Source organism: Miniopterus natalensis, chromosome 2 (genome assembly GCF_054644295.1).
Source record: "Miniopterus natalensis isolate mMinNat1 chromosome 2, mMinNat1.hap1, whole genome shotgun sequence".
Classification (NCBI taxonomy): Eukaryota; Metazoa; Chordata; class Mammalia; order Chiroptera; family Miniopteridae; genus Miniopterus; species Miniopterus natalensis.
In genome coordinates, this window is record NC_142082.1 from 91,987,044 (window position 1) to 92,014,692 (window position 27,649).

The following is a 27,649-nucleotide window of genomic DNA, read 5'->3' on the forward strand; positions in this document are numbered from 1 at the left end:
TGCTTACAGTTAAGCCTTTCTTCAAATCCATGTTTCTTCTCCTTTTTTTAAATTGAAGTAACACTGATTTATAACATTATGAGTTTTTGGTATACAACATTATAATTTGACATCTGTATACACTATAGTGTGCTCACCACCAAAGGTCTAGTTTCCATCTGTCTGATTCCTTATTCATTTCACCCTTCCCCTGTGGTAACAGCCAATCTGTTGTCTGCATTTATGAATTTTTTTCTTTAGTTTTGTTTGGGATTTTTTGTCATGTTTTAAAAAATATTTCATATTTGAGTAAAATGATGATGCTATTTGTCTTTTTCTTTTTCACCTATTTCAGTAAGTATAATACCCTCAGGCTTCATGCATGTTGTCTAAAGTGGCAATGTTTCATTTTTTCTGGGTGAGTAATATTCCATTTGTATATATGTCATATCTTCTTTATTCATTCTTCCATTGATGGACGCTTAGATTGCTTCTGTTTCTTGGCCATTGTAAATAATGCTGCCAAGGTCATAGGGGTGCATAAATTGCTTCAAATTAGTGTTTTTGTAATCTTCAGACAAATAACCAAAAGACGAAAAGCTGGATTATGTGTGATAGTTCTGTTCTTAATATTTTGGGGAACCTCTGTACTGTTTTCCATAATGGCTATGCCAGTTTACAATCTCACCAACAGTGTACAAGGGTTTCCTTTTCTCTACATTCTCTCCAAAATTTTTTTACTTCTTGTCTTTTTGATAATAGCCATCCTAACAGGTGTGAGTATCTCATTATGATTCTGATTTGCATTTCCCTAATAATTAGTGGTGTTGAGCACCTTTTTCATGTACCTGTTGACCATCTGTATGTCTTCTTGGGGGGGAAAGAAAGTGTTCAGATCATCTGCTCACTTTTTAATTGTTTTTGTTGTTGAGTTTTATGATTTCTTTATATATTTTGGATATTAACCTCGTATCTGATATATGATTCACAATTATCTTTTTTTCATTTGGTAGGTTGCCTTTTTCTTTTGTTGACCATGTCCTTTGCTGTGCAGAATGTTTTCAGTTTGATGTAGTCCTATTTATTTTTGGTTTTGTTTCCCTTGCCTGCCATTAGGGTCAAACCCACAAAAATACCCCTGACGCCAAGGTCAAGGAGCTTAGCACCTATGTTTTTTCCTATGTATTTTATGGTTTCAGGTCTTACATTCACGTTTTTGATCCATTTTTAATTAATTTTGTGTATGATGGAAGATAGTGATTCAGTTTCATTCTGTTGCAAGTCCTGTTCAGTTTTTCCAACACTGGTTATTGAAGAGACTATTTTCTTTTAATTGTATGTTATTGGCTCCTTTATTGTAAATTTGTTGACTATATATGTGTGGGTTTATTTTTGGCTTCTTAATTTTGTTCATTGGTCTGTGTGTGAATTTATGCCAATGCCATACACTTTTAATTATTGTAGCTTCGTTTTATAGTGTGAAATCAGGCAGTGTGATACCTCAAGCTTTTTTTTTTCCCCCTCAGGATTGGGATCTTTTGTGGTTCCATACAAATTTGAGGGCTTTTATTTTGTTCTGTTTCTATGAAAAATGCCATTGGGATTTTGATAGTGATTGCATTGAATCTGTAGATTGCTTTAGATAACATGGACATTGTTATAATGTTAATTCTTCCAGTATATGAATACGGAATATCTTTCCATTCTTTGTGTCATCTTCACTTTATTTAAATGTCTTCTAGTTTTCATTGTACAGGTGTTTTACAACTCTTGGGTGAAATTTATTCCTAGGTATTTTACTCTTTTTGTTGCGATCTTAAGTAGGATTGTTTTCTTATTTTTTCTTTCTTATTCTTTGTAGTTACTGTATAGAAACACCACAATTTTTGTAAATCGATTTTGTACCCTGCACTTTACTGTATCTGTTAATAATTTCTAATAGTTTTTTTGGTAGTCTTTAGGGTTTTCTTTATGTAAAATCATGCCATCTGCAAATAGTTTTACTTCTTTCTTATTTGGATGCCATTTACTTATTTACTTATTTATATATTTTATTTTTTTGCCTAATTACTCTGGCTAGGACTTCCAGTAAAAGTAGTGAGAGTGGGCACCCTTGTCCTGTTCCTGATCTTAGAGGAAAAGCTCTCAGTTTTCATTGTTGAATCTGATGCTAGCTGTGGGTTTGTCACATATAGCTTTTATTATGTTGATGTACTTTTCCTTCTGTATCCATTTTACTGGGAATTTTTAAAAAAATCATTAATGGATGTTGAATGGTGCAAAATGCTATTTCTGCATCTATTGAGATGGTAATGATTTTTTTTAATCCTCACCTGAGGATATGTTTTTGTTGATTTTGAAGAGAGAGAGAAACATCAGTGTAAGAGAGAAACATCCATCAGTTGCCTCCTGTATGTGCCCCGAACAGGGATAGAACCTGCAACCTATGTATATGCCCTGACCAGGAAGTGAACTTGCATTGCAACCTTTTGGTGTATGGGACGACACTCCAACTGACAGAGCCACAAGGCCAGGACGAGATGGTAATACTTTTTATTCTTATTCTGTTAATGTGTATCACATTTATTTGCAGAAATCAAACCACTTTTGCATCCCTGGAATAAATCTTACTTGACCATGGTAGTATATAATTCTTTTAATGTATTGTTTTATTCAGTTTGCTAATATATTGTTGTGGATTTTTGCATCTATGTTTATCTGAATAATTTCCTTTGTGTTCTTGTCTGTTTTTGGTATCAGGGTAATGTCGGCCTCGTAATATGAGTTTGGAAGCATTCCCTCCTCTTTAATTTTTTGGAAATGTTTGAGAATAGGTATTTACTGTTTTTGAGTGTTTGGTAGAATTCAACAGTGAGCCCATGTCTGGCCCTGTACTTTTTTTTTTTCCCAAAACATAACAGATGTCTCTTTTTCTCTCCATTGACCCCTTCAACCCCACCCCCGCCCATCTCCAGTCCCTCACCATACTATTGTATTTGTCCTTGGGTTATGCATATATGCATATAAATTCTTTGGTTACTCTCTACCCCCCACCCCACCTTCCTCTGAGATTTGTCAGTCTGATCCATGCTTCCATGTCACTGAATCTATTCTGTTCATCAGTTTATTAATTTCTTTAGATTCCACATATAAGTGAGATCATGTGATGCTTGTCTTTCTCTGCCTGGCTTATTTCGCTTAGCATAATACTCTCCAAGTCCATCCATACTGTCCCAAAGGGTACGAGATCCTCCTTCTTTACAGCTGCATGGTATTCCACAGTGTAAATGTCCCACAGCTTTTTTATCCACTCATTTACTGATGGGCACTTGGGCTGTTTCCAGATCTTAGCTATGGTAAATTGTGCTGCTATGAACATAGGGGTGCATATATTCTTTCTGATTAGTGTTTCAGGATTCTTAGAATATATTCTTAGAAGTGGGATCACTGGGTCAAAAGGCAGTTCCATTTTTAATTTTTTGAGGAACCTCCTCCATACTGTTTTCTACAGTATCTGCACCAGTCTACATTCCCACCAGCAGTGTACTAGGGTTCCCCTTTCTCCACATCCTGGCCAGCACATGTCATTTGTTGATTTGTTGAGGGTAGCCATTCTGACAGGTGTAAAGTGATACCTCATTATGGTTTTAATTTGCATCTCTCTGATGATTAGTGATGTTGAGCATTTTCTCATATGTCTCTTGTCCATCTGTATGTCCTCTTTGGAGAAGTGTCTATTCAGGTCCTTTGCCCATTTTTTAATTGGATTGTTTCTTTCCTCTTGTTGAGTTGTATGAGTTCTTTGTACGCTTTGGAAAATAGCCCCTTATCAGATACATCTTTGGCAAATATATTCTCCCATGCTCTGGGGTTCCTTTGTATTTTGAGGCGGATTTCTTTTGCTGTGCAGAAAATTTTTAGCTTAATATAGTTCCATTTGTTTATTTTTTCTTTAGTTCCTCTTGCCCTAGGAGGTGTATCAGTGAAAATTCCACTGTGTGAGATGTCTGTGACTTTACTGCCTGTATTTTCTTCCAGGATTTTGTTGATTTTATCACTTTATGTCTTAACCATTTTTAATTTATTCTTGTACATAGAGTAAGTTGGTGGTCTAGTTTCATTTTTTGCATGTACCTGTCCAATTTTCCCAGCACCACTTATTGAAGAGACTGTCTTTACTCCATTGGATGCTCTTGCCTCCTTTGTCAAATATTAAGTGATCCATAATGGCATGGATCTATTTCTGGGGTCTCTGTTCTGTTCCATTGATCTATATGTCTGTTATTGTACCAATACCAGGCTCTTTTGATTACGGTGGGTTTGTAGTATAGTTTGATATCCAGTAAAGTGATCCCTCCCACTCTGTTCTTTCTCAAGATTGCTGCAGCTATTCATGGTCTTTCTTGGTTCCATATAAATTTTTGGAATATTTGTTCTAGATCTGTGAAATATGCTGTTGGTATTTTTAAAAGGATTGCATTGAATCTATAGATTGTATGGGATAGTATGGACATTTTAATGATATTAATTCTCCTAATCCATGAACATGGTAGATTGTATATTCTTCCACTTGTTTATATCTTCCTCTGTTTCATTTTTCAGTGTACTGTAGTTTTCCAAGCACAGGTCTTTTACCTCCTTGGTTAAATTTATTTCTAAGTACCTTATTTAGTTGCAGTGGTAAATGGTATTGTGTTTTTAGTTTCTCCTTCTGAGAGTTCATTGTTGGTGTATAAAAATGCCGTCGAATTCCAGATGTTAATTTTGTATCCAGCTAACTTGGCGAATTCATTTATCAAATCTAGTAGTACTTTGGTGGAGTCTTTAGTGTTTTCTATGTACAATATTATGTCATCTGTGAATAATAACAGTTTTACTTCCTCCTTTCCAATTTGGATACCTTTTATGTTTTCTTCCTGTCTGATGGCTGTGGCAAGGACGTCCAATACTTTGTTGAATAACAGTGGTGAAGCGGATATCCCTATCTTGTTCCTGTTTTTAAGGGAAACGCTTTTAGGTTTTGACCATTGATTATGATGTTGGCTGTAGATTTGTCATATATGGCCTTTATTATGTTGAGGTATGTTCCCTCTATTGTCACTTTGCTAAGAGTTTTTATCAAAATTGGGTACTGGATTTTGGCCAGTGTTTTTTCTGCATCTATTGATAATGATCATATGATTTTTGTTTTCTTGATTTTTATGTGATATATCACATTTATTGATTTGCGACTATTATACCAGCCTTGCATCCCCAGAATAAATTTAAATTGGTCATGGTGTATGCTCTTTTAAGTATATTACTGGATCTTGTTTGCTAAAATTTGCTGAGGATTTTAACATCTATGTTCATCAGGGATATTGGCCTGTAATTTTATTCCTTTGTAGTGTCTTTATCTGGTTTTGGGATTAGGATGATGCTGGCCTCATAAAAAGAGCTTGGAAGTCTTCCCTCCTCTTGAATTTTCTGGAATACTTTGAAGAGAGTAGGTGTTAATTCTTCTTTGAATGTTTGGTAAAACTCTCCTGTAAATCCATCTGGTCCAGGATATTTGGTTGCTGGGAGTTTTTTCATTACTACTTCAATTTCATTAGTTGTTATAGGCCTGTTCAGGTTGTCTGACTCTTCCTGATTCAGCTTGGGGAGACTGTATGGTTTTAGGAATTTTTCAGTTTCACCCATGTTGTCCAGTTTGTTGACATATAGTTGCTCATAGTATTTTATGATACTTGTATTTCTTTTGGGTCACTTATTTTATCACCTCTTTCATTTCAGATTTTATTTATTTAGGTCCTCTCTGTTTCTTGCTGAGTCTGGCTAAATGTGTGTCAGTTTTATCTTTTCAAAGAACCAGCTCTCGGTTTCATTGATTTCTTTTCTTTCTATTGTTTTTTCAGTTTCTATGTCATTAATTTCTGCTCTGATCTTCATTATTTCCTTTCTTCTACTTCCTCGGGCCTTTCTTGCTGTTCTCGTTCTAGTTTAGTAGTTGTGTTAGATGGTTTAGTGGAGCTTTCTCTTGCTTCTTGAGGTCTGCCTGTACTGCTATGAACTTTCCTCTCTGGACTGCTTTCGCTGTGTCTCATAGATTTTGGGTTGTGTGTTCATTTCCCTTTTTCCAAGAAGTGTTTGATTTTTTCCTTGATCTCATTGTTAACCCATTCATTGTTTAATTACATACTATCCATGTGTGTGAATATTTTTGAGTTTTTTTAATAGTGGTTGATTTCTAGTTTCATGGCATTGTGTTCCGAGAAGATGCTTGATATGATTTTGAAAAGTCTTCTTGAATTTGTAGAGACATGTTTTTGTGTCCTAATATGTGACCTAGTTTTGAGAATGGTCCATGTGCACTTGAGAATGGTCGATGTGCATTTGTGAATTCTGCTGCTTTGGGATGAAATGTTCTGTAAATGTCATTTAAATCCATTAGAGCTAGTGTGTCATTTAAGCTCTAAGTTTCCCTGTTGATTTTTTGACTTGATGATCTATCTAATTATGATAGTGAGATGTTTAAGTTCCCCACTATGATTGTATTGCTGTTGATCTCCCCCTTAAAGTCTACCAAGAAATTTTTTGTATATTTAGGTGCTCCTATATTGGGTGCATATATGTTTATAAGGGTTATTCCCTCCTGTTGGATTGATCCCTTTAGTATTATGTAGTGACCATCTTTGTCTCTTGTTATGGTCTTTATTTTGAAGTCTAACTTGTCAGAAATAAGTATTGCTACCCCGCCTTTTTTTTTGGTTCAATTTGCATGGAATAATTTTTTCCATCTCTTCCCTTTCAACCTGTATGAATCTTTTGCTCTGAGGTAGGTCTCTTGTAGACAGCATATATTTGCATCCTATTTTCTTATCCATTCAGCTACCCTGTGTCTTTTGATTGGACCATTTATTCTATTTACATTTAAGGTTACTATTGATATATACTTATTTAGTGCCATTTTGCCCCTTTAAGCTAATGTACCTTTCTCTCAGTATTTTTTCTTCTTAAAGCAGTACTTTTAGCATTTCTTGCTATGCTTGTTTGGTGGTACTGAACTCCTTTTGCCTCCTTTTGTTTGGGAAGCTCTTTATTTCACCTTCAGTTTTAAATGATAGCCTTGCTGGATATAGCAGTCTTGGTTGCATGTTCTTGCTTTTGATTACTTTGAGAACTTCATGCCACACCCTTCTGGCCTGAAGTCTTTCTTTTGAGAAATCTGCTGTCAGTGTTATGGGGGTTCCCTTGTAGGTCACTTCTTTTCTCTCTCTTACAGGCCTTAATATTCTCTCTTTGTCCTTAACATTTGCCATTTTAATTATGATGTGACTTGGAGTGGGTCTCTATGGGTCCTCTTGCTTGGAATCCTCTGTGCTTCCTGAACTTGTGTGGCTTTCTCCATCACCAGCATAGGGAAGTTTTCTGTCATTATTTCTTCCACCAGGTTGTCTTCTCTTGCTCACTTTCCTACCCCTCTTGTACCTATGATGCAAATGTTATTTCACTTCAAGTTGTCTCAAAGCTCCCTTAGACTGTCCTCATGCTTTTTAAGTGTTTTTTCTTTTTGCTGCTCTGATTGAGTGTTTTTTTCTACTACATCTTCTAAGTCACTTATTCTGTCCTCTGCTTCATTGAGCCTGACTTTAATTCCTTCCAGTGTATTCTTGATATCAGATATAGTATTCTTCATTACTCCTGGTTCTTATTTATCATATCTAGCTCTTTTTTCATTCTTTCACTAAGTTCCTGAATCTTTCCATTAAGTGTCTTGTTGTTCTTGAGCATTTTTATAACCATTACTCTGAATTCTATTTCTGATAACTTGCATAACTCCTTCTCATCAAGGTCTTCCTCTGGTGACTTTTCCTTTTCTTTAGTTTCACGTTGTTTCTTTGTCTCCTCATTTTGGTGGCTCTTAGTGTTTGTGTCTTTTTTAGATATATTTGCTGTCTCACAGCCTTCGGGATGGGATTTTGTAGTGTCTGTCCAGTGGAGGTAGGAGGTGTGTTTTCCTTATATTTCTGAACTATTTGCTCTAGGTGTGTCTCTCTTGTGGGTGTCCCTTTTGTGGGTTCTTTGAGCTCTCCTGTTGTGATTGAGTCTAGATTGTTATTGACCCGTTCTTTGGGGGACTCTCCTCTGTGGTTAGTTAACTGTGTGTCTGAGCCCCAACCATGTTGTGTTCGTTGTTGTACGGGTGCTGGCAAGGCAAGACAATACACAACCAAACTCCCAGGAAACAAGCAATATCTTACACAATATCCTGACAATCACAGTGAAAACACCCCAAGTGAAAGCAGAATTGGGAGAGTGATGTGAGAATACAAATGCTAAAGAAAAAAAGGAAAGAGAAAAAAAAGAGGTAGAAAAGTATGATATTGCTAATAGTAATGAAAAATAAATGTTAAGAATAATAAATTAAAATAAAAAGTAAAAAATGCAGAAGCTACTGGAAGATAAAAGGGGAAAAGATTCTGAAAGAAGGGCGAGCAAAAAATTAAGGGTAGAGCATAGGATGGAAAAATAGTTGAAAATTTTTTTAAAATACAGTAAAGAGACAAACAGAAACAAACAAAAAGACAGAAAGATAGAAGGAAGAAAAATAAAAGAAAGAAAGAGGGGGGAAAAAAGGTTATGCCAAAGGAATGAGAAGAGAGAGATAAAGCAAGGGCTGGGAGGGAGTCCAATAAGAGATATGGGGAAGACAGTAGAGAAAAGAAGGAATCTTATTGGTTATAATGATAATGTCCCAGCAGTTAAGCAGAGAATGTCAATAAAATCTTGATAATAGAACAAAAGACACACACACCAAAAAAAAGCTAAACAAATTTTTTTTTAATTAATTTAAAAATTAAAGAAAATTTTCTCTCTTTTTTCTAAGGAAAAATAATAATAAAAGTCAATCAGGTGAGTTTCATCTGGGCAGCTTATGTTGTCTGAGGCTAACTGTTTTGTATGCTGATTTCAGTTTTCCTGGTAGGTACTTATGTACTAGCCAGTGTCAGGAGCTGTCTAGGTTTGGCTCTGGCATCCTTAGGTAGTTGGCTGGTCTGAGGCTCTCTGTGAACCCTCTCCACTTGTCAGCTCTTTTTCCTCCCCCTTGTGGTTGCCTGACCTTACTCCAGAGTCTTCTGAAGTGTCTCTAGGGTGGAAGCCTGCTAATGTAGCTCTGGATATTTCTTCCCTTACTTAGAGGTTTCACTGTCAGGCACTCACTGTGGGGAAATCAGTCTCTGTTTCAAAGCCAACTCCTCAGTCTCTACCTTATCCTCCAATTCTAGTTCCCCATACAATGGCCTGCTGCAGTTTCAGATTGACTTCAGTTTGTTGCCTTTTCTGTATGAGCAGTTTTAGCATCCTGGGCTCAGTGGGTTTGATTTAAAAAAAATATTCTGGTGACCACATTGCCTGCCCAGCCCCCAGGAAGGGTTTTAAGCTTTTCCTCCAGTTTCCAAATAGTAGTTCCTGAGAGTCTTATTCTTGTATTTTCTCCTGTGAGCTGTTCCCTCTTCCTCCTCAGGACTGTGCCCTGCGGGTGATATCTGGGGCTTCAGTGACCTGAACCAGTCCCTTTCCTATTGGGGTGGTTCTCCTAGCTGCAGGAGAGGTGGGTGTGCTCCGCCCCTCCTTTCCCAGACCTGGTTGGCGGATTGCATATGACGCTCGGTTCAAACTCTCCACATTGCAGACACAAATCCCAGCTTTCACTGGTTTGTTTCCCCAATGCAAGCCAGGAAGGTGGACATCCATTCAGGAATCAAAAACTTAAAAGCACACAGAACAACACATAGGCAGTAAACCCGCCCTGCGAGGTCCCGTTGCCCCTGTGCCTTATTACCATGCAGGAAGGGTCACAAAGTCAGCCCCCTGCAGGCCCCCTGCATGGCTGATCTCAGTAAAGTTGGGGCAGCTCCTTGCGCACTATCCGGGCTCCCCTCAGAGCGACTCAAAAATCCTAGATTCGTAGCACCTGGCAGCTCTGGTGGCTGGAGTCCCGATTCACCCTGTTGGAGGCTCTGGACCCTTTCTGGTGGTGGGAGGGCTCTCTTTCCCTTCTCCAGGCCACACAGATCAAATGGTTTCTTGGGTTCTACACAATATCCCTGTATGTGGCTGCTCAGTGCAGCCTTCTGGCCCCTTTCTATTCAGGAGCCACACAATGTGGGATACCCTTTCCTACGGTCAGCACCCGGTGTGAAAGCCTGCTGCCCCTTCCACCTTTAGCAGCTGTATTTCACTGGGAAGGTGTGGTCCCCTCCTTGCAAGCACACTTTTCCCCTGGCTCCCTCTGCCCACCCTGCATGACTCTCCTTCCGTTCTCCTCTGCTCCGGGTTTGAGATTCCAGCTTTTGGATGCCCTTCCACACTCCGGGAGAGCTTTGCAGCCTCTAGGCCTTGGGCCTCGTAGCCCAGCACAGGCTTTAGGGGGTACTCCCCCTTTCTATGCCTCCCTTCTCTTACCAGAGCCTATGATGTTTCTTCAGTGCTCCTTCCTTGAAATATGTCCACTCAGGTATATTTCTCTGGTTTTTCTAAGCTGGTTATGCAGTCTTTTAGCAGTAAATCAAGTCCATGGCTGGGAGCAAGGGCGCTTTGCTTCTTGTCACAGTGCTACCATCTTCCCGGATCACTCACTTTTTTGGTTTTTGATTAATGTTTCAATCTCCTTACTGGTGGTTGGTCTGTTCAGATTCTCTATTTTCTCATGATTCAGTTTGGAAGGTTGTCTGATTCTAAGAATTTATCCATTTCTTCTAGATCATCTAATTTTTTGGCGTATAGCTGTTTATAGTAATCTCTTAAGATTCTTTGTGTTTCTGTTATCCATTGTAACTTCGTTTTTTTATTTATTTGAGCCTTCTCATTTCTTTTCAGTTATCTGTTTAAAGGACCAGCTTTTAATTTAACTGATCTTTTCTATTGTCTTTTTAGTTTCTATTTCATTTATTTCCACTCTGATTTTTATTAGTTCCCACCTCTTTTGATTTTGAGTTTCATTTGTTCTTCTTTTTCTGTTTTCTTTAGGTGTAAGGTTGGATTGTTTATTTGGGATTTTTCTCGTTTCTTGAGGTAGGCCTATATTGCTATAAACTCCCCTCTTAGTACTGGTTTTGCTGCATCTCAGACTTTGGTGTGTCATATTTTTGTTTTCATTTGTCTCCTTTTTTTGATATCTCTTTTGATTTCTTCATTGACTTAGTCTTTCAGTAGCATGTTGTTTAATCTCCACATATTAATGATTTTTCAGTTTTCTTGTAGATTTCTAATTTCATACTATTGTGTTTGGAAAAGATGCTTGATATGATTTCACTCTTCCTAAATTTATTGAAACCTTTTTTTGTACCAACATATGGTCTGTTTTTGAAAATGTTTCATGTGCACTTGAGAAGAATGTGTATTCTGTTGCTTTTGGGTGGAATGTTCTATATAGAGATCTGTTAAGTCCATCTGGTTTAATGTGTCATTTAAGGTTGATATTTCTTGGTTGACTTTTTTTCTGGATCACCTTTGATGTAAGTGGAGTATTGAAGTTCCCCGTTGTGTTGCTATCTATTTCTCCCTTTAAAATTCTCTTACTGATGGCTTTATATATAACTGTTCTGTCTTCTTGATGGATTGTCCCTTTTTGTCATCATATATCCACCTTTGTCTCTTATTATCTCTTTTGGCTTGAATTCTATTTTGATACAAGTATTGGTACTTATTTAAATTGAGATATTAATAACTACACCTGATTTTTTTGGCTATCATTTGCTTGGAGTATCATCATCCACCCCTTCACTTTGAACATGTTTGTCTTTAGGGCTGAGTCTCCTGAAGGCAACGTACAGTTGGATTTTGTTTTTTATATCCAACCATTCCATGTCTTTTGATTGGTGAGTTCCATTTACATTTAGGGTGATCATTCATATAAAAGAGTTAGTAGCACTATTTTATCTTTTATTTTCTGTTTTTTTTTATCTCTATTGTTTGTTTTTCCTTGTGTTTCTATCATTTTGGTGATTTTCTATTATATTTCTCTCAGTTTCTTAATGTTTCAAGTCTTTGCTCTAGATTTTTGTTTTATGGTTACTGTGGAGTTTATATAATATGTCTCATAGCTAAAATCGTCCTTTTCCTGCTTATATTATCTTCATTTACCTATGCAGGATTCTGTCCTTTTCTTCCTCTCCTTTTATGTTATTATCACAAATTGTGTTTTTTTAAATATTGTGAATTTATTACCAGATTGAAGTAGCTATAGTTATTTTTTAATGCTTTTTGTTTTCCTTAAACCTTTACACTCTAATTGTCTAACAACCTTTTCTGATATAGAGTTGCAAACTTCTGATTCTGTTTTCTTATCACCTTACTCAAAATTTTGGATACTCATGCCTTTTTGTTTCAGGTAGAAGAGCTCCTTCCCTTAAGCATTTCTTGCAAGGCAGGACTAGTGGTGGTGAATTCCTTCAGCTTTTGATTATCTAGGAAATCCTTTATTTCGTTTTCATACCTAAAGAATATACTATTCTTGGCTAACAGTTTTTATCTTTTAGCATTTTAAATGTCATTTCACTCTCCTGGCCTGTAGGGTTTCTGTGGAGAAATCAGCTGATAGCCTGATGGTGTACCTTTGTAGGTTACCATCTTTTATTCCCTGGCTGCCTTTAAAATTTTTTTTCATTGACCTTTGACAGTTTTGATATATCTTGGAGAAGGTTTTTTTTGCACTGAGGTATTTAGGGTGTTCTTTTAGGTGTGCAGTTTATATAATATGTCTCATAGCTAAAATCATCCTTTGTGGACTTGTACATTCAGTTCCTACCTCAGGTGTGGAAAATTCTCATCTATTATTTCTCTAAATAAGCTCTCTGCTCCCTTCTCCCTCTCTTCTCCATCCAGAATACCCATTATCCTAGGTTGCCCTTTCTAATGAAGTTGGGTAGTTCTCGTAGAGTTCTTCATTTTTGAAAAAAAATCTTCTCTTCACTCACCTGCCTGAATTATTTGTAGATTTCTATCTGCGAGCTCACAATTCTCTCTTCTGTATGATCTGCTCTTTAGCTCACAATTCTCTCTTCTGTATGATGTGTTATATTTCCAGTGCATTCTTGATCTCATTTATTGAGTTCTTCACCTCTAGAATTTCTGTTTAGGTCTTTGTTAATTTACTTATTCTGCTTATTAATTTTATTCTTGAGCCTATTTAACTGCCTTTCTGAGTTTCCTTTGTAATGGCTATTTGGAGTTCTCTGTCAGTTAGATCATAGTCTTTTGTGACTTTAAGTGTGGTTTGGGAAGAATTATTTTCTTTTTTTGCTACCATGTAACCATGATTTTTGATGGTGTTTGAGTTATTCCTCTGGGCACATTTGAAGTAGCCAATACCTTTCTTATTTTGGTATAGCTTTGTTATTTACTTTGATTCTGAAATTTCAACAGGTTGGTAATTAGAGGCCTCTCTTTTGTTTTCCAGTAGAAGGTGCCATAGGGCACATTTTTGCTTTCTTTTACCTAAGATGCCTCTGGCTATATTTGAGAACCAGTGCTTTCCATCCACCAAAAGTGTCTCTGGTGCCCTTGTCCTTGCTGTTTGTGCCTCTGAGATCACTAGTGCCTTGCTGCTGCTGCTGGTGTCACTGGGGTCATACCCCACAGTCACCAGGATAGCGGGTGCCTCCACCACATCTGAGTCATCTGGGTCATGGGTACTGCTATGGCAGTGAGATGGGGGTTGGAGGGTAGAGAGAGCTCAGGTTGCCTGTGGAGCTATGACTAGCAGGCTGAAGTCGTGTACACTGTCTCTGTGGGGTGGCTAGAGTTGTGGTGGTGGGAACAGGGTTGTGGGTGGCACCTCTGCTCTTCTCCCAGTTTCTACTCGTCTGTGTGTTCTAGTCCACCCATTTTCAGCTGTACAGATGCATGGATCTCTCCAGTATCCTGGTATGTTGGGTGAGGAGTCTTTGTTGAGTCATGGCTGTTTTACTTGTTACAGATAGAAGGGGAGAGATAAGGGAACATCTCATGCCACCATGATGCTAAGGTCATTGCCATGCTTCTTTTTTTAAAAGAATTTTTTATTTTTAATTATAGTTGGTGTACAATATTGTATTAGTTTTAGGTGTAAAACCCTAAATGTGATTAGACATTTATAGAATTTACCAAATGAACACCCTCATAAATCTGGTACCCACCTGACACCATATATAGTTAATTACAATATTATTGACTGTGTTCCCTGTGCTGTACTTTACATCCCCATGACTATTCTGTAATTATCAATTTGTACTTCTTAATCGCTTAACCTTTTTCACCCATCCTCCCAAACCCCTCTAGTCTGGCAACCATCAAAATGTTCTCTGTATCTCTGAGTCTGTTTCTGTTGTGCTTGTTCATTTATTTTGTTGGGGGTTTGTTTTGTTTTGTTTTGTTTTAGATTCCACATATAGGAGAAATCATCTGGCATTTGACTTTCTCTGTCTTATTTCACTCAGCATAATACCTTTTAGGTCCATTCGTGTTGTTGGAAATGGCAAGATTTCATTATCTTTATGGCTTACTCATAATCCATTGTATATATGCACCACTTCTGTATTCATCTATTGATGGACACCTAGATTGCTTCCATATCTTGGCCATTTTAAATAATGCTGCAGTGAACATATGGATGTATATGCCTTTTTGAATTAGTGTTTTGGGTTTCTTCAGATAAATACCCAGAAGTATAATTGCCGGATCCCTCTTTGTCTCTTGGTATAGCCTTTGTTTTAAAGTCTATTTTGTCTGTTATAAATATTGCTACCCCAGCTTTTTTGTTTGTTTGTTTCTGTTTTCATGAAATGTCTTTTGCATCCCTTTACTTTCAGTCTGTGTCTTTCTATCTGAAGTAAGTCTGTCATAGACAACATATGTAAGGGTCTTGTTTTGTTATCCATTTAACTGCCATGTCTTTTGATTGAAGCCTTTAATCCATTTGCATTTAAAATAATTATTGATAGATATCTATGTATTGCCATTTTATTCATCTTTTCTGTCTTTTTAAAAAATTTTTATTAAAGAAGACCCTTTAACTTTTTTGGTAATACTAGTTAGGTGGTGATGAACTCTTTTAGCTTTTTGGGGGAGGAAGCTCTTTATCTGCCCTTCATTTCTAAACGGAGCTTTGCTGGGTAGAGAAATCTTTGTTGTAGGTCCTTGCTTTTCATCACTTTTAATATTTTGTGCCAAGCCTTTCTGGCCTCCAAAGTTTCTGTTGAGAAATCAGCTGACAGTCTTATGGGAGCTCCCTTGTAGGTAACTAACCGCTTTTCTTTTGCTGCTTTTAAGATTTTCTTTGTCTTTAACCTTTGGCATTTTAATTATGCTGTGTCTTGGTGTTTACTTCTTGGAGTTCATCTTGTTTGGGACTCTGTGCTTCCTGAACTTATATATCTATTTCCTTTACCAGGTTAGGGAAGTTTTTCATCATTATTTTTGCAAACAGGTTTTCAATTTCTTGCTCTTTTTCTTCTCCTTCCGACATCCTCATGATGTGAATGTTGGTACACTTGAAGTTGTACCAGAAGCTCCTTACACTATCCTCCTGTTTTTTATTCTTTTCTTTTTGCTCTTCTGGGTAGGTGTTTTCTGCTTTCTTGCCTTTCAAATCACTGATTTGATCCTCTACTATGATTCCCTGTAATGTATTCTTCATTTCTGACTGGTTCTCTTTTATGTTTTCTATCTCCATTTTTATGTTTCCTATCTCTTTATTGAAGTTCTCACTAAATTTTTCTACTCTTTACCTAAGTTCATTAAGTATCCTTATACCAGCATTTTGAACTCTGCTTCTGGTAGATTGCTTGTTTCTATTTTGTTTAGTTCTTTTTCTGAAGTTTTGTTCTGTTCTTTCATTTGAGAAATGTTTCTTTGTGTCCTCTTTTTGGCTGCCTCCTTGTGTTTGTTTCTATGTATTAGGTAGAGCTACTGTGTCTTTCAGTCTTGGTAGAGTGGCCTTATGTAGCAGGTGTCTGTAGGGCCCAGTGGCTCAGCCTCCATGGTAACCCAAGCTGGGCACTCCAGGTGGCGCTTCGTGTGTGGGCTGTGTGCACCCTCATGGTCAGCTGTGAGGGCTGGCTGTGACCACTGGAGGATCTGCTATGCAGGGGCCGACTCCTTGGAGTTGTAATCACTTCAGTGGAGCTTAGGTAACTGCTCTGTCCACCCCTAGAGTGTGTTGCTCATGGAGGTGGTTTGGTGGTGCTTTGATGTGGTCTGAAGCTGTCCACCTTGTGTGCTGTCTCTTGGGCCTCCCAGGAGATGCAGGCCAAGGTCAACTGCTGCTTGTGCTTTACCCGGGACCACTTGGCATGACCTACAAAGCAGTCTGCAGATGGCTGCTACTTGCATTGGCCTTAGAGGTGCCCAGGATACGCCAAGCTGCAAACCAGGTTAGGCTGATTTTAGTGCCTGGCCTGATGGTGTTTGAGAGATTTTAGGAAAGTCTGCAGCATGAGCTAAGATAGGCCCTTTGTTAAAAAAAAAAAAAAGCCACTGGAAAGGGCTTGGGTGGGTCTTCAAGTTCGGTTGGGCAGGGTTGCAAGGAATCACCAGGTTGATGGAGACTCAGATATGGAGGCCACTCATGGGGGAGGACAGCAAAGGAGTGATGGCTTCTGCTAGCACTACTCTCTGGAATAAAGCTGCCCTTCTAACCCCCGCTTTAATGCCAGAGGATTCAGTTCCTCCCCATTTATCCCTGGTACCCTTTGAGCTTCTGCAGCCCTCTGTCTCACTCGGCTACAATCCCTGCTGGTTTTCAAAGCCAAAAATGATGGCACTAGGAGCCCTTGTTCCACAGCCAAGATATTCCTCTCTTTCACTGCTGCATATGGCTGTGGGACCAGCCCATTTAGTGTCTTCACCCCTCCTACCAGTCTGACATGGCTTCTTTATGTCCTTAGCTATAGGACATCTGTTCAGCTAGATTTCAGGTGTTCTCAGTGATGGTTGTTCCATAATTTAGTTGTAATTCTTACGTGGTTGTGGGAGGTTTCGAGTACTGAGTTTACCTACACTGCCACCTTGACTGGAAGCCCTTGCTTATTTCTTTAAAACAAATTTCTACAAGTGAAATTATGGAACTAAGAGAAATACATGCTTTTAATGCCGTAGTATGCCCCAGGAATGCTGTACCAATTTATATTCCATCAGGACAGGTGTTTTTTCCTTTTTCTATATGAGTATACTTTCAGTATGACTTTTTCCTTTGTTTTTTATTCCTTCTTCCCAAGTGACTCCCACTCTATACACACATTCTTGTACATTAAGTAATGAAGTCAGATCTTAGTGGAACGCAGATGGGGCCACAGTGGAGTCATATCTTATACAGTCAGGGCTGGAAAACTGCTTCGCTTCTCACTGCATATTTGGTTCCTTCCCTTTGTATGGCCAAATGTGGGTTTGTGATAAGATCATTGGGCTTCTTTGTTTCAGGTTACACTCCTGGCACACCTTACAAAGTGTCCTGTTCCCCTACCAGCGGGGTGGTGCCACCGTACTCCTCCTCCCCCAACCCCTACCAGACTGCTGTATACCCTGTGCGAAGTGCCTACCCCCAGCAGAGCCCATACGCACAGGTAGGCCTGGGGTGCACTGTGAGGCTCTTGATAGTGCTCTTGGGCACTGTACATGTAGATCCCATCTGGGCCCTTAACCCCCTGTGTGTAGGACCCTGTTGCAGTTGTCTCTCTTCCTCCCCACAGCAAGGCACATTCTACACACAGCCCCTGTATGCAGCACCCCCTCACGTCATCCACCACACCACGGTGGTGCAGCCCAACGGCATGCCGGCGACAGTGTACCCTGCTCCCATCCCTCCACCAAGAGGCAACGGGGTCACCATGGGCATGGTGGCTGGGACCACTATGGCCATGTCAGCAGGTGAGTCAACTCTGGGTTGCCTATTCTATGGTGGCATGACAGCTGGGAAGGGAGAGCTAACTAATACTCTGACCCTTGGCCTTGATTTCCCATTCTAGATTTGTGTGGAAGAACATACTCTTTTGGGAAGGAACAGCATATTACTTTTTTCTTTTCTTCCCCTTCTCATTTCATTCCTGGTAGAGTATGCTGGATGGCATTCTCTGAATTTGAGAGCGCCACCTTGTTGGTGAGCTGAGCCATTTGGCAGTAGGAACTAGGAATGACCAGCTCTCCCTTATGAGCATGTAAAGCTTAAGCAGAAGGGCAATTTTATATTCTGGGGTACTGGACCTCTTGTACTTCCTTTTAGTATGGGCTCCTTTGCAGGCCAAGTTGTCTGTCTAGGAAAGCTAGACTTATGTTAACAGAGATCGCATCTATTTGTAGAAATCCTTTGGCATTCATTGACTTTATTTCCCAGGGAAAGTAAACCACTGAGATGAGAACCTTGGCTAGAACTGGCATATCTACCTGGAGTCCTGGCACCTCTGTAGCAGGGGGCCAGGTATACACTATGCACTTGGTTGTCCATGGCTGGGATTTTTTTTTTAAAGTACTGTTCCCTCTGTTTTCTAGATTTTACTTCAGTGTAAGAATATTGTGCCAGAGAGAAAGGTGTTTCTTCTTAAGTCTCTATTTTAGTTGGTTTTCCCATACTTATCTTTGAAGGCAGAGGAGATTGTGGCACGGATAGAACTGCATGTTTGAGGCAGATAGAGGGAGGTGAAGATAAATCTGTGATGGGTGTGGGCAGAGAGACAGGAGAGTGAAGAAGTGCAAGATGAAGGTGTTATGTTTGAGGTAGTGCTTGTCTGTAAATGGACTCAAATAATTGCTGACTTTTCTTCAGGTTAGGGAAAAATACCTTTCTCTTAATGTACTCAGAAGTTTATATAGTTTGTAACCTCCCTCAATCCCTCTCTTCCATTTATTTGTTATCATATTATCCATTTTTCAGCGTACAGTTCAATAGTGTTAAGTATATTCACACTGTTGTGAAACATTTCCAGAACTATTTTATCTTGCAAAACTGAAGCACTAAACAATTTCTCTTTCCCCCTGAACCCCAACCCCTGACACCGCCATTCTTTCTGTCTATCAATTTGACTACTCTAGGGACTTCAAATAAGTGGAATCATACAGTATTTGTGTTTTTGTGACTGTTTTTTTCCCACCTAGCATAATGTTCTCAAGGTTCATATGAGTTGTAGCATGTGACAAATTTCTTTCTTTTTTAAGGCTGAATAATAATATTTTTATTTTGTCTTTTATCATCTAATCCACAAAAATAATTGAGTATGCTTATATGAAGGGAAGGCATAAAGGTTCCCACAAATGTATTACCAATACGAGCTTTCTTTGTTTATACATCTTTGAGTTCTTATATAATCAGAGTTCTGACAGCACTCAAGGTCAAGGCCTTTCCCCTCTTTCTGACCTCCCTCCTTGTCAGAGACAGTGTAAAGCTGTGCAGTGATGATATAAGGCCAGCATTGAGTGTGGGCTATGCTACCTACCACTGAGACGTGCTGCTCTTTCTTACAGGTACTCTGCTGACTGCCCACTCCCCAACTCCTGTCACCCCTCACCCAGTCACTGTGCCCACGTATCGGGGTCCAGGAACGCCCACCTACAGCTATGTGCCCCCTCAGTGGTGATCGATCACCTGCAAATGTAAGTGACCAGTGAAGCCTGGGTTGGCTCTTGACTAAAGTGCATTTTTTCCAGTGGAGAATGACAAATCTACCATAATTTAAGCACTAATAAGAAAAATGCTACCTGACTGTTCACCCAAGGGGAATGCAGTGTTCAAATTTTTGTTCATATTTGGTCTCTACAGAGTAGAAGAAAGACGGAAACCATTGAGTACTTGCTATGTACACTATACACTTTGTTCCTTGTACCCGCCTCCTGCAAGATAAGTAGCATTCCAGTTATACTTGGAAGTCTCTGTGAGGTTGGCGGGAACCAGGAACAGTGGCATTTCCTTCTGCTGCCCTTTTTGGTTCTTGTGAATTTCATCCTCCTCTAATTAAAATGCCTTCTTTTCAAAGCAGCAATGCCAGAGGAGCTCTGTGATTTTGTATCTGTCTTTCTCCCCCCACCCAGGTTTGAGGATGGAGCTGTGCAGTCACATCATGGATGTTCCACAGCTGGTGCTGCAGGCCTCGTGCCTCCAACCAGGACTTTCTTCTTAATGCTCTCGACACTTAGCTAAACACTACTATGGCCTGGCCTTGCAGATCTCAGTGCCATTAGTCTCCAACTAACTGTGGGTTGGTCATAATCCTGTTTTGGGGCTGCCTGGCAATTTTTTTAGCTAACTGTAATGATAAAAAGGGAGTATTAAATGTATTCTGAAATCATATCTAGTTGCATGCATGTTTAAAAAAACAAACACAAAAACAAAGCTTGCTCAAACTACCTGCAGTGACTGATGCAAAACCATCATATGCAAAATCCAAAGGAACGGAAAAATATTTTACAACTTATATCACTAATGCAGTGTTGTAATATATGCAGAGTCTTAAAGATGTGTTAAAGTGGATTTCTTCATAGAACATCTGAAATCTCTTAAGCGATTCTTCAACCTTTGGGGTTGATGTGGGTTGCCAGTTGGAAACACAAAATTTGAGTTTTTAGCCATCTGTTTCTTTCACACTGATTGCACTGGAAGAGAGTTGCAGGGACGGGGAGTGTGGGGTGGGCCACAGCTACATGGGATAGCCAGGTTAATGGGCATCCCTGTCTTTTCATTTAAGCTTGTGGGATCAGTGTGATGTGGACATTCTTAAAAGATCATGAAAGATTAGAGTTGTATGGCCAGTACATTTAGGGGTAAGAGGCAGTTTGTCTATCAGCAAAGCAGTTTTCTCTAGATTGCTATATAAATTTTCATTATAAACCTATTACAGACAGAGATGCTGTTTTCTGTATCTTTATTAGAAAAGCCCTATGTAGAATTAAATTACTTTCCTGGGGTGGAAGATAAGTGAAATAAACAGACAGACTTGGAGAAGGTATTGTTCTCTTCTTGATTTAACTTAGAAAATCATTTCTGTTTTTCCTTTCCTGAGAAATGTTTGAGTTAGCTGAAAACATATGTAGGCATTGCTATTCTTTCCCCCACAAAGAAGGGTAAAGATATCTCAGCTGTCCTGAAGAAAGTTGTATATTTAAGAACTATTAAAAAGGGAACAAAACTTTATTTCAAATTGATTACTTGTTGAGAGGCGTAGGGCCATGGCTATGTTTGGGCCTGTCCACTTGATGGGGACTTAATCCTCTGAGACCATGTAGAGCTGGTTTTGGGAGGTGAGGGAAGAAGACCTGATGTCTGTTGTTTGTGAGCCTCTTTTGCCATCTCTACTGGCAGCTGAGGGCACTCATCACATAGCAGGTATGGACAGCAAAGGGTCAGGCAGCATCAGAATGCATTTGCCTGCCGGGGTTTATTATAGAAAGGATTTTTGTGTTTAAAATATGAATATTGTACATAAGAAATCAAGGATTTTTTTTTTTTTTTTGCCTAAATGGGCTCAACTTGTATTGATAGGAGTGAGCCTGTTCTCAGATAAAGTCAGAGTGAGTCTCAGCAGTTTATCAGACAGGTTGGGGGAAGGGTGTTCCCCTGTTCCACCCCATCATTGTTTCAGGTGCTGTGTACTTTGGTTAGGGAGGGGACCCTACTCTTCTTATGTCTCTGGCAACTAGGTCAGGGCTCTAGCTCTGATTAGGCATTCAGTCAGATTGGTGAGTGGGACTCTGAGCCTTTGGTAACCTTATTTTTTATAGTAAGTATTCTTCGTAATGTTTTTTCGCATATTATTTTATAAGAAGTTTAGGAATATTTTTGCATGGGTCATTATAAAGAAAAGATTTCTTATTCCTAATGTCTGTTAACATAGTGTGTTTACTGATAAGTACTTTAAATTGCTTCATGAGCACTTAACCTGTATGTGTGTGTGTGTGTACACTTATTAAACTTTTGTGTTGTAATTCCATCTGTATAGTGGATGGTTTATAATCATTAGATTCCAGGAACTGAACTGACCAAGTAACAGAGAACTCAGTTTCCCTAATTTAGTGTAGTAGGTAGGAGAAAATGTGATTTTAGTGTATGCTTTTAAAACATCCCAAACAACAAAATGGGAAAACATACACATACACATACACACACACACATATGGCTACCTGTAAGGGGTGGAGTCATTTGAAATCAAGAGGAAGCTATTTGAAGTTATATAGGATGTTTCTTCAGGCTTGCTTGAGACTTGGCACATACAGGGTGAGTGTTTTCACAAGCACTAAATTAAATGGTGTTTTCAAGAGAAAGCAGAATGAGTTGCATTTTCCGCCATTTATATTAGCTTCATAAACACTTTCCCCCTATAATTTTCTTTTTAAATCTTTTCCCTTTTGTCAGGTTGAACTGAGAGACATTACCAAATACTTTTGCATTACGGAATACATCTTTTCAATTTGAAACTATCAGGGCATCAGCTATCAAATATGATGGTGAAATGTAGATCTTGTCTGGTGTGTATGAATCTGGACTTATGAACAGTAAAAGTATGATAGATTATAATTTTAGCAGTGTTTTTAATTCTTCCTAGTACAATTAACTGAGGAATAGAAGTCCTGTTATAAACTTGCATAATTTGATATCCAACGCACAATAATGTAACATTTAAAGAAATTTGGCTTCCTAATTTGTGAGTCTTTTAGCTGAATTGCAGTTCTTTTATAAGTTGAGACAGGCAACTTCATGGACATCAGGGACATGGACATCATCATGGGTATTTAATTTGTTTTGTTTTACAGCCTCTTCCCTAAAGTTTAGGAGGTCTGTTTCCCTGCTTATGGAACTCTTGTTTGGCCCTGGGCCGGATGACTTAGTGTTTAGCAATGAACAAGCCATGGTCCCATTAACTCACTGCCTCTGAGAAGGGAGGACAACATTAGGGCTAGGGCCATTTGTGGTAAACAGGCACAGAGGTGCTTCCAGAACCTTTTATGTTTCTTGTGTTAAATCTTTTCAGAGCATTCTCGTTGGTGTGGTTATTAGGCCTACCCCTTGCTATTCTGTGAATGTTTCTTGTGTGCAGTGCAAATGTAGTATTTATAGGAGATAGAGGAAGGTTGTGAGGCTTAGGCTGGGCACCTACCTGATCATTAAGCATTCTGCCCTTCCCAGTTTGGAAAGACAATGCCTGACTCTCTCTGGTAGCATCATAACTTCAAATAATGAGAGGAAATATATTCTTAAGGCACTTTGGATATGCTAATATCTGGCAGTTGTCCCCTTATATGGGTTTCTGTGAATGTGCCTGCCAGTGGTGGTGGAAGGATGGTAAACACAGGCCACATCAATAGTGGAGCCTGTTTTAAAATGAAAACCCAGACTTTTCCTGTCCTTTGGAAACAGTATTACTCTGACCAATTAGGCGACCTTCTCCTCATCTGGCCGCTAACAGCAGATGGATGACCCAGTCATTCCCATCCTGAGCATTGCCGAGAAAGGACAGAACATCTGATATCCTCCATTGGGTGCAAAGGCAGTTTAAGGGTGCATGGTTTGAGGTTGGAGGCAATTTCTGGTCCTTCTCTGGTGCTTTCTATGGTATAGGGATGTCTGTAAAGAGGAGTGTGGTTGGCTTAGGGAAAGGGCAGACTGTTCAGCTCTCCTCCCTGGCACATCTCAAGTGTGTATATGTGTGTGTCATTCCACGTGTCCCCCTGTGTCCTTGTCCCTGAGTTTCCTGAAGGTACAGCAGACTTGAGTAGACTGCAGATGACACGCTTCAGAGGAGGGTCTGATCTTTTCAGGTAGAAAGTTGCAAAGTTGATCTTTACATGTTTCAGAGGATTTGTCTCTTTATCCACCCTATTCACTTGAACAGAAAACCTGTGGAATCACTTTATAAGAGTCCCCAGGACTAAAGTCAACTCACTTGGGACAGGGACAGAGGAGATGCAGACATCTCTGTCCAGGGAATCTGAATGAGCTATGGGAGATGATATTCTCTCGGATTTGTACATTGGAGATGACAGGCTGCTCATCTCAGCCTCCTGAGCCCTGTTGGAGTCTCCCCAGGTCCTTGTGCAGATGACTGATTAGTGGGGTGGATCTGAGGCCAGCACTCTTGCACGCCATGCAGGATTGTTCTGACAGCCACTTGAAGGAGAGGCACCAAGGAGTCACATAGGTTGTAACTGACTAGGAAATGGTTCCTTTTAAAAAAATTTTTTAATGATTTCTAAATACTGTTTTTTAGACTGTTCTCTTGGTACATTTTTAAGCTTAAGGTCAGCATTGTCTTCCAGTGTTAAAGGTATCCTTCACCTCTGCATTGAACTTAGGTGTCAATCAATACAAAGGAATGGAATATCCATCCTGAGCCAGTTCTGTTATGTGTAAATTCATACTGTTTTAATTTTTTATGCAATTTGATAAGTAGATGAGTTCAGATTTAAAATTATTAAAAGCACGTGTATTGTAACAAGAGTTATGTATTAACACTGCAATTTTCAATAAAGATGAACTTGTGTTGCATATTAAGGTTTTCATGATTTTTTCCCTGTAGATTTTGTCTCAAGGTGGTTCGCCTGGCTGGGAGGTGGTGTAGTTTCTAGGGGTTCTGGACAAAGATCCTTGTGGTGCTCAGCTTCCTCCCAACTCAAGCCATGTACTCTTGACCTTGGCAATGTATGTGGAGGCAGCAGGTGGTGGGGACTGTTTCCCCAGGTGGGAAGGGTAGGGAAGCCATCCTCATTCCTCTTCTCCTGGTCCTGTAGCCTACGTCCTCCTGGGAGACACATTCTTTCCCTTGTCGCTAAGGAAGATGCTGAGACCCAGAAAGATTATGGACTGCCTGTCCCCCAAACACACTTGCTAACTTCAACTAAATACAAATCCTGAGAGCAGTCCAGGCTCTAAGGGGAGGGAGAGGCTGAACCAGCTATACCCTACACCTGGACAGCTCCCAGCTATTTTACCAGATGCCCTGAGCTTCTCTGAAGCACTCAGCCTGGCCACCTTAGCCTCTCTCCACCAAATCCCTGAGGCATTGTCCCAACTAGGTGAGGCCCCACCCCCACCTCTGGGTGCTACTGGGCTCATTTCTTCCAGGTTAAGGAAAGTCCTGGGGTAGAGACAGATAACAAGCACAGAAGGATGGACATGCAAAGAAGAAAATGCACAGACACCAACAGAAAACAAGGGCTAGCAGCCAGATTATTTTTCCCAAGTTTCTTTATGAAATTAAATGTGGTTTTTGGCCTGGAGAAGGTACAGTAGTGGAAGTGACTATGTGCTGCCAGAGGGGCTGCTCGGTACTTTGCACCCACAAGCCAGGCCCTGGCTGCACTCACTGGCACCCCTCCTTGGGGAGGGATGTGGGCTTCCCTCCAACCCACATGTACACTGTCCTCTGGGTAGGCAGGTCAGTCCTGGATGCTGGGCCATAGAACTCAGTCCTTGTGGCCTCTCATCATGCTCACTTAGGGTAAGACAATCTTCCTGTGTCACTAACAATTCTTTTCCTTTATTTTTAGAAAAACAAAATCCAAACAAAAAACTGGAACCAGGTTCTGGAGTCAACACATGGCTATATGTGGATATACCCTGATGGAAGTTTGCAGTTGATTATAAAAACATCAGCCAGGAGTGTCTAGAGAGGAACTGGGAGGTGAAATGGGTGGGCCCTGGGGTCAGGTATGGTCATATGCAGAATTCCTGATTCCTACCCTCCAGGGATGCCAGCTGCCTGGCACCACCAGCTGGAGGCCTGCAAGAGAATTGGAGGGCAGAGGGGCACACAGCCCAGCTTTCCAAGTGGTGGGAGGCAGACAGCCTCTTCCTGCCCAGAGAAAACAGGAGGAGGAGGAATGATTAGATGCCCAAAGAAGGTCTGAAGTGGTCAGTCCTTTCACACATGTCCACCTGGCTGGTGTTTCTCAGCTGTGGCTCCAAGGAGACCCCACAAAACTCTGGAGGGTGGCGGGAGGTTCCTGTGCTATGGGGCTCCTGCCCCTCCAGCTGATATCTTCAGTGCATCAGTAGTGAGGAAGAACCAAGAACAGGTGCAGAGCCTGGTACATATTGGTGGCACCAAGCCACTTTCTTGCTCAGCCCTGCTCACTTCCAGTTTGCAGAATAGGCAGAGGAGGGCAAGATGCCATGGGTAAGCCTTGGGGAGGAAAACCTGGAGGCAGCAGGCATAGCAGGTCCAGACAGTGCTGTTGGATAGGGCATAGGCTCACTTGCGGAAGGAGGCCAATGCTGTGCCAGAAGGTGGAGGGCTTCCACTTGGGCTCTGCCAGCACCAAGATCTGTTGCTGGGGCAGGCTGGTTGGCAGTGCTAGGTGCTTCTGGCGCATCAGGCAGTAGGGCTGGCCAAGGGCTGGGTAAGAAGGCAGAAGGAGTTATATAGGTGCCTAGGGAGTCAGTGGTACAGGGCAGAGTGGCATCTTCTGCTGTGGGGTGATGGAATGGGGCCTGTCTCAAGGCTCTGCCTCAGACCCCCATGGTAGGGAACTTGCTTCCTGTGGAGCTGATTACACCCAGGGACCTGGGCCGCCCTCCTATAATCTGCAGAGATGATGGCTAGGGGGCCTGGGAAGGTGTGAGGCCCTGGAGCTTCTCCATGGAACAGACCCTATGCAAGGCAGTGACAGTGCCTCTGTAGGATGGGGATATGAGCTTCTTGCCAGGTAGTTGTGAGGATGACTGCCCACAAAGCAGGCCTTGCTGAGGAAGTGAGCACTGTCACTAGTGGTATTGCTTGGGGGGGGAGGGGGTTGAGGGGATGTAGAAAAAGAATATCAACTGCATACTGACATGTTTCATCAGTGGTGACCCCTTATCACAACCTTTGGGAATATGCATCTGCAAAGGGCAGTGGTAACTGAGGACCCAGGTCCTCTTTACTTTGGGGGTCAGAGAAGGGTTTGATCATGACTAGGACTAGGCTGCTAAGGGTGGAGGTGGGACTACCACCTGCTTGCCTTTGGGCTTCCCAGCTACCTTGCTGGCATTCAGCATGGCCTGCTTCCTCTGTAGCTCGGTGATGGAGAAGCCCGGGAGGGAGGGGCACAAATGAGACACCTGCTTCCCTGCTAGGACTTGGCTGCTCTTCTATCTCCCCCTCACCCCCTGCCCACAGTCCTCTTGTCCTATGCTTCCTGACCGTGGTGCAGCCCTCTGTGTACCCTGCTCGTCCCACAGAGCTCAGGGCTCATCATGCTGCAGGGACTCAGTGTCCTGCTCAGCCATCTGGCCTTGGCTCCTGGCAGACCCAGGGTACCCCTCCTGGTGCCCCTCTCAGGGCCTTCCCCATATCCTCCCCTTGCCCTTCCCCATCTTTCACCAGAGGCTTTTCACAGGCCAAGAGCCAGTCTGGCCCCTGCTGAGTGTGAGGGGCCAACCTCACCTGCCCTCTCTCCCTGGTGAAGGCACTGAGCCAACGCTGGCTCTGCTCAGGCTTCCTGGCACACAGAAGGTAGCTCTCTCCCATGGTTCCACAGTGCAGCCAGAAGGCATTCTTGATGCTCATGTGGAGGTCTCTGTCCTTCCAGTCCTCTAGATCCACCACCTCCAAGCTATCCATCTCCCCTCGGCCCTTATAGTATGGCACATCCTGGTGTAGAAGGTCCTGCCAGAGATGCCATGAGCCCCTGGCCCAGCCTGTTTGTTCAACTCCTCTCCATCCTTTGAACTGCTCTCCTGACTGTCCCC

General features: G+C 40.8%; 2 protein-coding genes across 7 annotated transcripts in view; one reads left to right on the top strand and one right to left on the bottom strand.

Moving 5' to 3' along the window:
• Positions 1-24,466, top strand: part of FAM168B (family with sequence similarity 168 member B) — a 67,073-nt gene extending 42,607 nt beyond the window's left edge. For all 6 annotated transcript variants that reach the window (XM_016215779.2, XM_016215782.2, XM_087814387.1 and 3 more), the window contains 4 exons: positions 17,422-17,564; positions 17,691-17,868; positions 19,456-19,584; positions 20,020-24,466. In XM_016215779.2, the coding sequence (XP_016071265.1) occupies positions 17,422-17,564; positions 17,691-17,868; positions 19,456-19,568 (434 nt within the window). In that variant the 3' untranslated portion in view covers positions 19,569-19,584; positions 20,020-24,466. The remainder of the gene's footprint in view (positions 1-17,421; positions 17,565-17,690; positions 17,869-19,455; positions 19,585-20,019) is intronic.
• Positions 24,467-25,655: 1,189 nt separating this feature from the next.
• ARHGEF4 (Rho guanine nucleotide exchange factor 4) overlaps positions 25,656-27,649 on the bottom strand; it is a 40,973-nt gene continuing 38,979 nt past the window's right edge. The window contains 4 exon segments of the mRNA XM_016215761.2: positions 25,656-25,700; positions 26,176-26,315; positions 26,920-26,994; positions 27,326-27,566. Coding sequence (XP_016071247.2) covers positions 25,656-25,700; positions 26,176-26,315; positions 26,920-26,994; positions 27,326-27,566 — 501 coding nt within the window.